The following is a 12,644-nucleotide window of genomic DNA, read 5'->3' as shown; positions in this document are numbered from 1 at the left end:
TGTTATATGGTTTAATCAGTTTATGATATGAACCCCCTTTAGAATTGGATGATTGGATCAAGCATGATTGGAATTGATTTCTCAAATTAGCCTCAATTTGTGGGAATCAGGGTAGGAGCAATAACTCCAATAAAACAGATGCGGAATTCACGTTTTCTTCGCCAAACCCATATCTCACTCTACGGACCTCAGAATTGAGTGATTTCAAAACGAAGCCAAAGATGGCTTTGTAAAATGCAAATTTGGCTCAAGAATCATTGAAAATGGAAATGTATGACTCAAGTTCTGAACATTAGAAATTTGACATTTAATCTGGTGCAAATAGAAACCCCAATTTGATGTGCGAAAAATGAATATGAAAATGGATTGGGTAAGCCGGAAAGGGAAAGGCACCACAATCTGAGATCGATAAGCCAAAGAACGCCACAAGGATGAGCATCCTTGGAAAAGTTAGAGTGAGACTTGTTCTTTCTAGATCCTTCATAGAATCTCTAAACTTATCAAGGGTGCTCATCCTCATGGCGCCTTTCCCTTCCCCTAACAAATCTCAGATTCTTTTTACCAATAAAACACCAGTTTTCATGTCGAATTTCCCTGAGACATAACTCACGTTATACATGGTCTATTTTGGTGATTCTTGAGCCAAACTTGCGTTTCAGAAAGCCACCTTTCACCTAGGTGTGTGGATTTTCTGTATCATTATGAAACATTGGTATATATTCAACCTTGTTTAAGAAATCAAAATAACAAACCAAATTTAGATTAAAGTGAGTTTTCTTTTTCTTTTGGTAACTATTAACAAACACCTAGAATCGCCAACTCATGTAGGTGCATCCACTTCAAGTCGAAGTGTTCATCAACAAGTATAACAATTTTTCAGTATTACAAGAATAATCAATTCTACTCACCAAGCAACAACCATCCAACTCGGATGTGAAATATCCACTCTCTTCAATGACATCAATGTAGGATAGCTTTCATCCATCTCATTTATCTGAAACAAGAAACATATTATGGCACATCTACTATGTGAGAAAACATACAAATACAATAATTTGGATTAATTGTCAGTAGAACTTATAACCCATTTGGATGAAAACCAAATAGCTCTTGTTGTTGGAGCCTATCTAATACTTTTTTCGAAAAGATAAGCTTCAATAAGTCTATCTCTAAAATGCTACATTCTGATTAAACAAAACCCTAGTACTAGGTGGAGATGTCTCATTGAACTGCAAGAAAAGTAACCAAGCATATCCCTTGTTGGCCATGATCTTACTTGGCCATAGCTTGTAACCAAGGAAAAATCATCCTATTTTTTGCTAGAATTGTTACTTCATGATCTGGATAGGTCATCCTCACTCGAGGACGAATCATAGCCGAAAACAATCACATTGTAGTCCGCCCTCGGATTTCCATAAGAGAAGAAGATAAGTCTCACAAATTGGTTACACACTTAGTATATAATCATGTAGCATTATTGTTTTCCTACTTACCTTGAAGCTCCAAGTCCAACAGACTTAGTGGTATATATTTGGATGGTTAAGAGATATGGAACATGGTACTGCATCAGAGTATCACCAGCTTCTAACTTTACAGGTGCGCCAGCACCCCATGCACTCCATCCTTCATAGCAGTTCAAAAGATCTTTCAGGATGAAGTAGTCAATTTTGTTCTTGCCGATAGGTTGCCATTTTCTATTTAGCTCCTTTAAACAGATCTGTAAAATACATGATTACAGGAAACAAAATTTAAGGAAACAAATCTACCAGTCAATTGCCATTTGCTTCTTGTGTAACTCTCTCACGTCCTCTCTAATTAAGAGGTTTGTGTTTTCCTCTACTTGTTAAACACTAAATGTTAATTTCAAAACTCATTGTTATTTATCGTGACACAATATTTATTATAAAAAGTAATCACTTATTGATCAATTAAGAGAAATAACAACAATTAGAAGGACATGAAAAAAAATAATCCTGCATATATTATTAGTATGACAATGCTCATAGAGTTACAAGAATCTTGAACCAACTCAAAATGTAAATTTAAATAAATAAACACACACACATATCAATATAATAATTGTCACTCTTTGTGATAGAAGAAATTGTTTTGATCCTCTGGTGGTTTGTGCTTTTAGGTTTTATTGTTGTTTTTTTGGTTTCCTTTTGTTGGTATTCTAGTACTATTGGTTGGTTTAAGGGTGTGTATTTTTGGAGGTTTCATTGGTAGGTATGAGTTTTGTTTTGGCGGAGACAAATTTTAGGTCTTGTCTCTTTTGGCTATTTGTCGAGAGACTTGTATCTCAACGTTGCTATAATTCAACATTTTCCTTTTGCTTAAAAAATCTTTGAAAATTTTCATTAAAATGGTCCACTGAGGCAGAGCATATGATTGAATTTAAGGGTAAAAAAAATCTATGCAACCTCTATTCAAAAAATTTCTTATATGTTTGGCACTGAGACGTGGTTATTTTTTTGTTGTACTGACCACCTTTCTATATCTCTATCTTTCTATCCTTTTAAGCTTCATTCGTGAAGCTTGTGATTAATACATTCTTATACTTTCTAAAAAAATGTTTGTCACTGAGAGGATGGAATCGACTACAAAAAATTTAAGCTACAAAGCTACATTGATAAAAAAAATTAACTATAATAATTTTAATATATTTTACTATTAATCGGTAGAGTATGAATATTAAACCTTTACAAATTTGTATTAAAGGTGAATATTAAATAATTATTATTTAAGTTAGGACAGAATAAAATGTAAAGTCCAAAACAAAGACATGTTCATCAGATAATCAAAGGAAAAGGAAAAGTTAAAGAGAACCCAAAAATAAACACTTCATTTTAAGGATGGTCTCTTATTAGTATCATCCAGAAGGCTAAAAGTTAAGATATAAAAGCATAGTTGCCAATATGAGGAAGTTTTTGTTAATCCATATTATGACAAACACAAAAAGTGAAATACAATCATAACACATGAAGGTTAATGATTGTGGGACTATAATGAAAAATAATTGAATATATTTTCAAAGAGAGAAGTTTAACGACCAAACTAGAACTAAAATGTAGAAGATTAACCAACAAAACCAGGAAAGTTTACTCTAGAAAACTTAGTGAGTTTATTGGTTTTCATTTTTTTATTATGCTCTAATTTAAGTTTCATTTTTATGCTACTAAAGCTATGCTATCAAAAGATGAATATATTTTTTATGAAGAAATTAATAAAAAATCATTTCGAATAAAGGATGTTCAATGGAAGAGGGAACCAACCTAGTTTTGGAGAGATTTCATATATGGATACATAGTATCCATACGAGCATCCAGAAGTTCTCCATGTTTGTTGCAAAACTTATTAGCAGAAATATGGGGTTTGCATCTGACACTTGTTGTAGGGCTTATTCAACTGCACCTTGTTTTATTCTTCACACAAGCCTTCCTTAACGTAGCATTGTACCTCTACAATAATTTTTTTTACTTCAATGCATCACATTCTACTATTTCTCTTGAAAATATTCTTTTTCGTCCAAGCATGAAACATTGTGATAACTGAGTATTTTGTCCTTTTACTGTCACCGGTGTCGTTTAACTTGACTTTGTCACTTGACTTCAACCACAAGTCCACAACATTGTTCAAATCAGATATCCTTTCACTGTTAAAAAGGAGCATAACCAAATATTCTTCTGCATTTTGTAAGTATTCATCATAAAAGGAGTGAGAGAAATAAAAATATTACTCTTTTTTTTCTCGGAATAAGACTATGGGTTCTCCTTAGTCTCTCCGGTGGAACACGGTCAAGAATGGCTTGAGGTGCACAGTGGAGTTGTTGGACCATTGTGTGGGGGGTACCTGCAAAACACACTCCGACGCTCAAGTCAGTGAGAGATCAAGGAGAGAATCTCATAGTCTTAGAAGAGCTCAGAGATTGAAAGAATAAATAATATGTGATGTAAGTGAACAACCGCACCTATATTTATAGCCACTAAGTACGTTTTCATTACCTCTGCAGATTTGTGGGAAACCTTTATGAAGGTGCTTCTGAGCGCAAGTTTTGCTCTTGGCCACCTTGCTTCATTGTTGTATCTCGGTCATCCTGCACTCGCTCGAACACTAGCTGGGACATGATCTTCATTTCCTAAGTCATCCCGCCCGCCCTTATGGAATTCACTTACGTGTAATTCCTTTGGATCACATGCCATGCTATTGGGTCTCTTGGCTTTGTAGCCTGCCGGAAAAATTCTCTTTCTTGCATTTATCTCCCTTAATTGTTCCCCACTAGTAAAAATCATATATTTTCCCCCATGTCAATGTCACCACATTCGTCTGAACAATCTTCCAGGCCAAATAAGGACCAAGGTTATTCACTTGAAACTATATGCATTTAAGGCTTAGCTCATGGTTCTTGGCTGTATTTTGGTAGAATTTTTTTGTTGTGAAGCTGGCCCTAATCACACTCATGCTGACACCCAAAAATCTTCTCCGCATAACTGATTTTGGCATAATAACCAATTATAGAAGGTTTTTCAGCACATGAATTCAATAGTTTCAAATTAATAACCTTAATTCTTATTCGTCCCTGCATTGCGCGGAAAAATACGGCGATAAGGACATAGGGAAAAACATATGTAGTTGTAATTGCTGGGGAAGTGATGAGGGAGACCTATGCAAGGAGCAAGACCATAGTTTCATTTCTCTCACCCTTTTTGGGCTAGCTAGTTACAAACTACAGAGGAACATTTGGTTAAGTTCCTCTTTTAATGGTCAAAGGATGTCCGACCTATATAGTGTTGCAGACTCGTGGTTGAAGGAGCTCAATGCCCACCACGACGACTTCAACTTTTTCAGGCTCCGATCTAACTAATGAATTGGTTTGTGTTCTTTGCTAACTACCAAATTGTTTTAGTTCGGTAACTTGACTGCGGCATCAGAAGTTCCCCTGTTAATAAAAGTTGTTATCCATTTGTTACCAAAGCTACACTGATGAAAAGGATTAACAATAGTATTAATTTATTTTCTACTAACTGGTGAAGTATTACTCTTTAAAAATTTACACATTTGATACAAGGTGAATATTAATTATTTCTTTTTTAAATTAGGTCAAACGACAATGTAAAGCTCAAAACAAATATATGTTCATCAGATAATGAGAGGAAAAGGAAAATGTAACAAGAATTGAAAACTTGACACGTCATTTTAAGAAAGGTCTCTTCTCAACATCATCTAGAAGGCTGAAAAGTAAAATCTAAGATCTTAGTAGGCCATATGAGCAAGTATATTTTTCATCCATGTTACGACAGACAACATACTCAAAAATTGGAAAAACAATTCATAGCACATGTAGGTTATTGATCTTTGAGACCATAATGAAAAATAATTGAACACCTTTGCAATATGAGAAAATTAATAACCAAACTTTAACTAAAACGTAGAAGATCAATCAACAAAATCAGGAAAGGTTACTTTAGTAAGAGTAGGGAGTCAATCAACTTCTATTTTAGTATTATACTCTTATTTAAGTGTCAGATTTATTCTACAAAAGCTATGCTATCAAATAAGAACATATTTTTCTTTAAAGAGATAATTAAAAGAAATCATTTCTATAAAAGGATTTTCAATAGCAAATAGAACCAAACTTATTTTGGAGATATTTCATATATGGTTACTATCCATACGAGCATCCAAAAGTTCTTCATATTTGTTGCAGAATTATGTAATTTTCATCTGACACTTGTTGTAGGGCTTGTCCAACTGCACTTTATATTGTTCTTCTCACAAGCCGTCCTCAATGCAACATTGTAACTCTACAATAAATTGTATTGCTTTGATGCATCCCATTATGTTATTTCTCTTGCAAATCTTTCTTGCCTTCCATACATGACACACTGTGATAACTGAGTATTTTGTTCATGTATCATCACTGGTTTCATATAACTTGACATTGTTACTTGACTTCAACTTATTCATTATTGAGTTTGCAGCTTACTCGAACTCTACAAGAGCTTTCCCAGCCTGCTGCTATTAATGCTTTCTATAACAGGCATTTCAATTTGAACACCCTCATTTTTTTACCTCCTCCACTATATGCTTCTTCGGTGATATTCACTAGTGCAGAAGTTCTTTCCTTTTGCTTTTTTTGCCGATAAGACAAAAAAGCCTCTTTGCAAACACTGGCTCCAGTTTCAATCTTCAGTAGGGTTGTTTCCACCTCATATACACTCCCCAATATCAAATCCATCACACACTTCCACATTCATCCTTCTTGATGTCATTAAATATCACCCTCTGCTTCTTTATGCCTTTGAATTGCACCCCCCGATACTTTCATCGATGATGCAATCTTATCATTCCTACAAGCGAGCTTGCTTCATTATGATGAACATTGTTTCCCTGTTCAACCCCTTCATTAGCATCCACACCAGGTATTTGGTTCACACCCCTTATGTCTGCATTAGGGTGAACATTGATTTTACCCCTTGTAAATCAAATCGAGCTCCTTTGGAAAAACTCCTCTGTAGTGAATCAACAAAGTAAGACTCATGTCTGCGATCCAAACAAGCAAAAATGACATGAATGGAGCTAATGAAAAAGTCATTTAAGTCCATTATCCACTTCCACATTCCTCTCCTTCTTGTTTTCATTGAATTGAACCCCCGATACTTTCATCAATGATGCAGTCTTATCATTCCTACAAGCAACCTCGCTTCATTACCTGCCATGAAAATTGTTTCCTTGTTCATTAGCAGCAACACCAGGAATTTGGTTTGCATCCCTCACGTCTGTAAATCAATGTCTGCATTAAGGTGAACATTGATGTTACCCCTTGTAAATCAAATCGAGCTCCTTTGGAAAAGCTCCTTTGTAGTGAATCAACAAAGTAAGACTCATGTCTGTGATCCAAACAAGCAAAAATGACATGAATGGAGCTAATGAAAAAGTCATTTAACTCCATTATCCACTTCCACATTCCTCTCCTTCTTGTTTTCATTGAATTGAACCCCCGATACTTTCATCAATGATGCAGTCTTATTATTCCTACAAGCAACCTTGCTTCATTACCTGTCATGAACATTGTTTCCTTGTTCATTAGCAGCAACACCAGGAATTTGGTTCGTATCCCTCACGTCTGCTACAAGCCTCACGCTGTTTCTTTTGTTTGCCAATTCAAAGGCGTGGTTGTCCCCACAAAAAAGATTTCAGCCGATTTAAGAAGCTTGGGTCATCAGGGTTCCAACATAACTTAACAGTGTCAGGATACCCAAGATTCCATACGATATCATGGGCTTCAAAGTAGGATCGTCTTTTTATGTCTGCATTAGGGCGTACATTGATGTCACCCTTGTAAATCAGACCAGGCTCCTTCATAAAAGCTCTGTGCATCAACATAGTAAAAATCATGTCTGCACCAATAAACAAGCAAAAATGACATGAATGGAGCTTATGAAAATTTCATTTAACTACCAAGAAAACTCCAATTTTGTCATCAAATGATAAAACGACAAAGGGTTTCAAATAAAACTAGGCCAGTTAACCTAAAATAAGTGGAAAATCCAATAAGGGACATGACTATCTTTTTTCATTTTCGAAATTCACTTACTTTTGTGAAAAGCACATAAGCACTATATATAATCACGACTCATGAGAAGTATGTCGAGTTACAAAGAAAGGTTAAAGGGTAAGAATAAAATTATAGGGGCAAGGAAAGAAATTGAAAAATAATACACAATTGGTCATATGAAGGAGTTGATATTGCCTTCATAAATGTTATCCCCAAAACCCTAGGTTCTAATGCCTTCCCACACAGTTTTAATGATATAACAAAGTTGTTAACCATACATGATAGACCATAACACCCTAATAAAAAAAACTCATAGTTGGGAATGTCACACACATTATGTTCCCACACTCATTCGCTTCCAGATACAATCAATTGCAACAAAAGAATTACATTCTCCGTCCCTAAAGTGATCCCAATTCTTCCTTAAGGAAAAACTTTAGTTCACACCCCAAAAACAACCACACCCAAACAGAGATAAGAATAGAAGAGATAAATAAAATATATGAAAAATGATGTGATATGAAATGAATAGATAAACTCAAAGATAAATAAGATGGAAATGAGGTGAAAGATAAACAGATTGTGAATGAATAGTAAAAAATTAGCGTGTTTGGTTTGGTTGAAGCATCTTAAAGCTCATTTGATTGATAAAATTTGGCTTAAGAACTCGTTACTCTAATCAAGTTCCACCGCCCAGAGAAGGATATACAAAAGCCAAAAAATCAAGACTTTAAAGAAAAGTAAAAACTATAGTTACTACAAAAGAGATTATAGTTATTTCCCTGCAAACTGCTATCATCTATCTGGGAAAGTTTCATAACCAGAAAAAGTAAAGACAAGGGAAAACTCACTTTAGAGGACCCCATGAACAAAACTTCATAGGATTAATATACATCCTTTTCATATATGGCCTCAAATGTTTCTCAATGTTTCCAGCACCTCCTGGGGGAACTTCTGATGATGTCGGAGTCAGGTTACCGAACTAAAACAATTTGGTAGTTAGCAAAGAGCACAAACCAATTCATTAGTCAGATCGCAGCCTGAAAAAGTTGAAGTCGTCGTGGTGGGCATTGAGCTGCTTCAACCACGAGTCTGCAGCACTGTATAGGTCATACATCCTTTGACCGTTAAAAGATGAACTTAACCAAATGTTCCTCTGTAGTTTGTAACTAGCTAGCCCAAAAGGGGTGAGAGAAATGAAGCTATGGTCTTGCTCCTTGCATTGGTCTCCCTCATCACTTCCCCAGCAATTACAACTACATATGTTTTTCCCTATGCCATTATCCGCGCAATCTGCAGTGACAAATAAGAACTTAACTTGAAACTATTTACTTGCTCCAATTTTAAAAAATGAGATCAGGGCACAAGAAACACTATCCACCAAAACATAGCCAAGAACTATGAAGTTTGAACCATATCTTAAAAGATGCTATGGAAAGAGCTCCAAATGATTTGATATAATTTTCTAATTTTTAGAAAATGTACTCAACAATGACTTGAAAAATAGGATAAATCTTTACACAAGGATACCTTGAAAAGAAGATGATAAGGTATGGTATGTGAGGAAGCAAGTTGTTGTGTCCTTCTCACTTGCCTGATTAGGTATTGTATAGATGGGGTACCTATCCAAATTCAATGAACAATTCAGTGTAATATCTTTCTAGTTCTACATGAAATACAATATAAACTTCACATTTTCCAGGAACTAAGTAAATACAAATATTCTATATCATTATGAAACATTGTTATATATTCAAACTTGTCTAAAAATCACAATCGCAAACTAAATTTAGCTTAAAGTAAGTTTTCTTTTTCTATCTGTAACTTAAAAAATAGCCACTAGTTATCAACTATGAGCTTTATATGTTTCAATAATACCAAAATCTCAGTAACTTTTCACTTATCAGTTTGCAACATGATAAAACTTTAACCAAAATAATTTAGATAATAGTTCTCATAAGCTACTTGAAAATTTGCAGCTTTCTTTTAGAGATATATCTACAAATTAGATGTAAAACTAAGTCCAATTTTTGCAGGTGAACCTACTTCAAGTTGACGAATAAATTAATCTTCAAGTACGACAAATTGTGAGTATTACAAGAACAATCAATTTTTCTCACCAAGCAACAGCCATCCAACTTGCAGGCGAAATATCCACACTCTTCAATGTCATCAATGCAGGATAGCTTTGAGCAAGCTCACTTATCTGAAACCAGAAACATATAATGCCACATCTACTGTGTAATAGAACATACAAATACAATAATTTGGATTATTTGTCAATAAAACTTAAAACTCGTTTGGATGCAAATCAAATAGCATTTGTTGGAGCTTATAGTGCTTTTTCTAGTAGATAAACTTCAATAAATCTATATCGAAAGGGCTACCTTATGAAGAAATGGAACCCTCGTGCGAGGTGAGGATTTCTCATTGTACTGCAAGTAAAGGTAGCCAAGCATATCCCTTGTTGGCCATGAACCTTCTTGATGAGATCTTGAGTTGAAAGAAGAAACATCCCAAGCTTTACTTGAATTGTTGCTTAAAGATCTAGATATATCATCATCACTCAAGGACGAATCAGAGCCAAGTTCAACTGAATCACCATCCTCCCTCCTGTTTCTAGAAGAGATGAAGATGACTCATCATTTAGTTGACACATTATAGTACATAATAAGCATGCAACATTTTTGTTTTGTTCTTACCTTGAAGCTACAACAGATTTTGTGGTGTAGATTTCGATGGCAGAGAGGTATGGGACGTAATATTGAATCAGAGTATCACCATCTTCCAACATTACAGGTGTGCCAACACCCCATGCACTCCATTCTTCATAGCACTCCCAAAGATCCTTCAGAGTGAAGTAATCAATTTTGTCCTTGCCAAAAGGTAACCATTGGATATTTAGCTCCTTTACACAGCTCTGTAAAATACATGATTAGAAGCAACAAAATGTAAGGAAAAAATCAACTGGTCATTTGCAAATTTGCATCTTGCATAACTCTCTTGTGTACTCTCTAATTTAGTGGATTTTGTTGTCCTCTCCTTGTTAAAAACTAGAATATTGATTTCAAATGTCATGAGATATCAAAAGTATAATTAATTTGAATACAAAATGAAAAATCATTATCCTGAAAAAGTTTTCCTCTTGTAACAAAAAAAATCTCAATAAATATTGTTTTCACAAAAAACAAAATTAATTTGAATAGAAAAATAATTTAAATCATTATTCAGATTTCAAAGCAAAAATTTATCCCGACCGGTTATCGGAATTTTTCACGGCTGGATCCATAATTGTCCAATTTCGCACAATCTGCACATAATTTCAAGGTAAAAATAATCCCAAAAAGTATATCATAAAAAATAAAAATAAAAATAAAAATAAAAATACTTTTACAAAAAATAAGAGATATATATCATAGTCCCTACTTTCACCCTCGTGAATAAAATAATAGATTTATAAAATGTCATTTGAAAAGCTGACAACCTGACATGAATGGATGTAGATGACAGAGGGATAAAAAATTGAATCTTGAATATGAAATAAAAAATTAATCATAAAAAATTAAAATGATACCTTAGGAAAAAGTGAGGATGAAGGTACATGAGGAGTGACACTAAGAAGAAACTGTTCCACATTCGAGAGTGGGCTTGATGGAGAAAACAACGACTCAGAGGATGAACACATCATGATTTTTTCGAGAAAGTGACAGAAAAAGAGAATCCACAGAAAAAAATCCACCACAACAATTCACTTTTGATCATAAAGGAAAAAAGAGAGAGACTGGGTCAATCACATGTATAGAATTGTTAATTCATAAAAAAAAATAATCAAAATTCACAATTGTGTTACGTTTTATATTTGCAGGTGAATTCAGAGGGTGGTGATGAAAATTGAGAAGTGAAATGTTACGAATGACATTGGTAGCAACAACAAAGAGGAAAAGAGATAAATTAGAAGAATGAAGAGAAAAAAAGAGAAGAATCACTTAAATGAAAAGTAATAAACAAAGATAACGTATCTCCTTTTCTTTATCTCCTTTTTGTTTATAGAAGGAAGGCATTTAATATGGGTGGAAAAATTCTCCAGGTGAAGAAGAAGAGTGACGCAAGGTCTCTGGCTTTTGTTTACATAAAGAGAAAGAAAGAAATTAATAACAAATATTTGTTGAGAGAGAAAAGGAAAAGAAAAAACAAAGAGAGTTAATGAAAATAATAGAAAATATTAATTATTTCATATGCATCTTAAACAATAATATTTATTATTTACTATAAGTAAAGTTGACTTGAACTTTATATTAATTAGTTAGTAATTAATGATTCTTTATCTTATTGATTACATTAACTATTATTGCAAAATTCCTATAAGTAAAGTTGACTTAAACTTCATATTTAATTAGTTAATTATTAATTATCTTTTATCTTATTAATTACATTAACTATTATTGTAAAACTCTTCAATTTCTAAGAATTATAGTAAAAATTAAAATTATTTGAAATATTAATTATCAATTGATCATAACTTGAGGAAGAAAAATCTATATATATTAGAAAAGAACAACTTCTAGCATGACGTGTCGCTCTCACAGGCCAAGTTAGTGACGTGTCGCTCCCAGATTAATTCTCACATAATATTTTACATGTAAGCTCTTTCTCCTTGGCCCCACTTGCCACATGTGCCCTGATTTTTACTTACCTTATTTCTCCTTAATAAAAAAATACATTTTTAAATTTTAGATTTGATTAGGATTTAGGTTTTTTATTTCTTGATTTTATCATAATTTATTTTTGATTTATTTTTAGAGTATTAATTACTTTTTATGGTATTTTTATTGAATTTTCGGATTTTTAATTAATTCCGGATTTTATGAGTTTTTATTGTGATTTGCTAGATTTTGATAGTTTTTATCTATTTTTATTTAGTACATTTTTAAATTTTAGATTTGATTAGGGTTTATGTTGTTTATTTTTGTATTTTATCTTAATTTATATTATTATTTATTTTTAGAGTATTAATTATTTTTTATGGTATTTTTATTGAATTTTCGGATTTTTAATTAATTTCGGATTTTATGAGTTTTTATTGTGA

General features: G+C 33.3%; 1 protein-coding gene and 1 long non-coding RNA gene across 3 annotated transcripts; both read right to left on the bottom strand.

The window, feature by feature from the left end:
- Positions 1 to 726: 726 nt before the first annotated feature.
- On the bottom strand, positions 727 to 4,935 carry LOC130720183 (uncharacterized). Its single transcript, XR_009012962.1, has 5 exons — positions 4,005 to 4,935; positions 3,740 to 3,852; positions 3,276 to 3,655; positions 1,494 to 1,717; positions 727 to 994 (listed from the first exon to the last, which is right to left on the bottom strand). It is a non-coding gene; the product is annotated as an uncharacterized LOC130720183 (long non-coding RNA).
- A 715-nt stretch (positions 4,936 to 5,650) lies between these two features.
- LOC130718639 (uncharacterized) lies at positions 5,651 to 11,537 on the bottom strand. Of its 2 annotated transcripts, XR_009012748.1 has the most exons (7): positions 11,133 to 11,537; positions 10,261 to 10,478; positions 9,946 to 10,177; positions 9,679 to 9,764; positions 9,089 to 9,180; positions 8,410 to 8,851; positions 5,651 to 7,400 (listed from the first exon to the last, which is right to left on the bottom strand). XR_009012748.1 is itself a non-coding variant. In XM_057569256.1 (6 exons), the coding sequence occupies exons 1-6, from the start codon at positions 11,244 to 11,246 to the stop codon at positions 8,583 to 8,585; spliced, it is 1,011 nt and encodes a 336-aa protein (XP_057425239.1). In that variant the 5' UTR covers positions 11,247 to 11,537; the 3' UTR covers positions 8,354 to 8,582. The 2 variants fall into 2 exon arrangements, 1 of the variants encoding a protein (XP_057425239.1); XM_057569256.1 differs by lacking the exon at positions 5,651 to 7,400 and having other exon boundaries at positions 8,354 to 8,851.
- Between the last annotated feature and the right edge of the window lie 1,107 nt (positions 11,538 to 12,644).

The sequence above is a fragment of the Lotus japonicus genome, chromosome 5 (assembly GCF_012489685.1).
Source record: "Lotus japonicus ecotype B-129 chromosome 5, LjGifu_v1.2".
NCBI classification, from domain to species: domain Eukaryota; kingdom Viridiplantae; phylum Streptophyta; class Magnoliopsida; order Fabales; family Fabaceae; genus Lotus; species Lotus japonicus.
The sequence above is the reverse complement of the archived record's forward strand: the minus strand, read 5'-3'. Positions and strand labels throughout refer to the sequence as shown.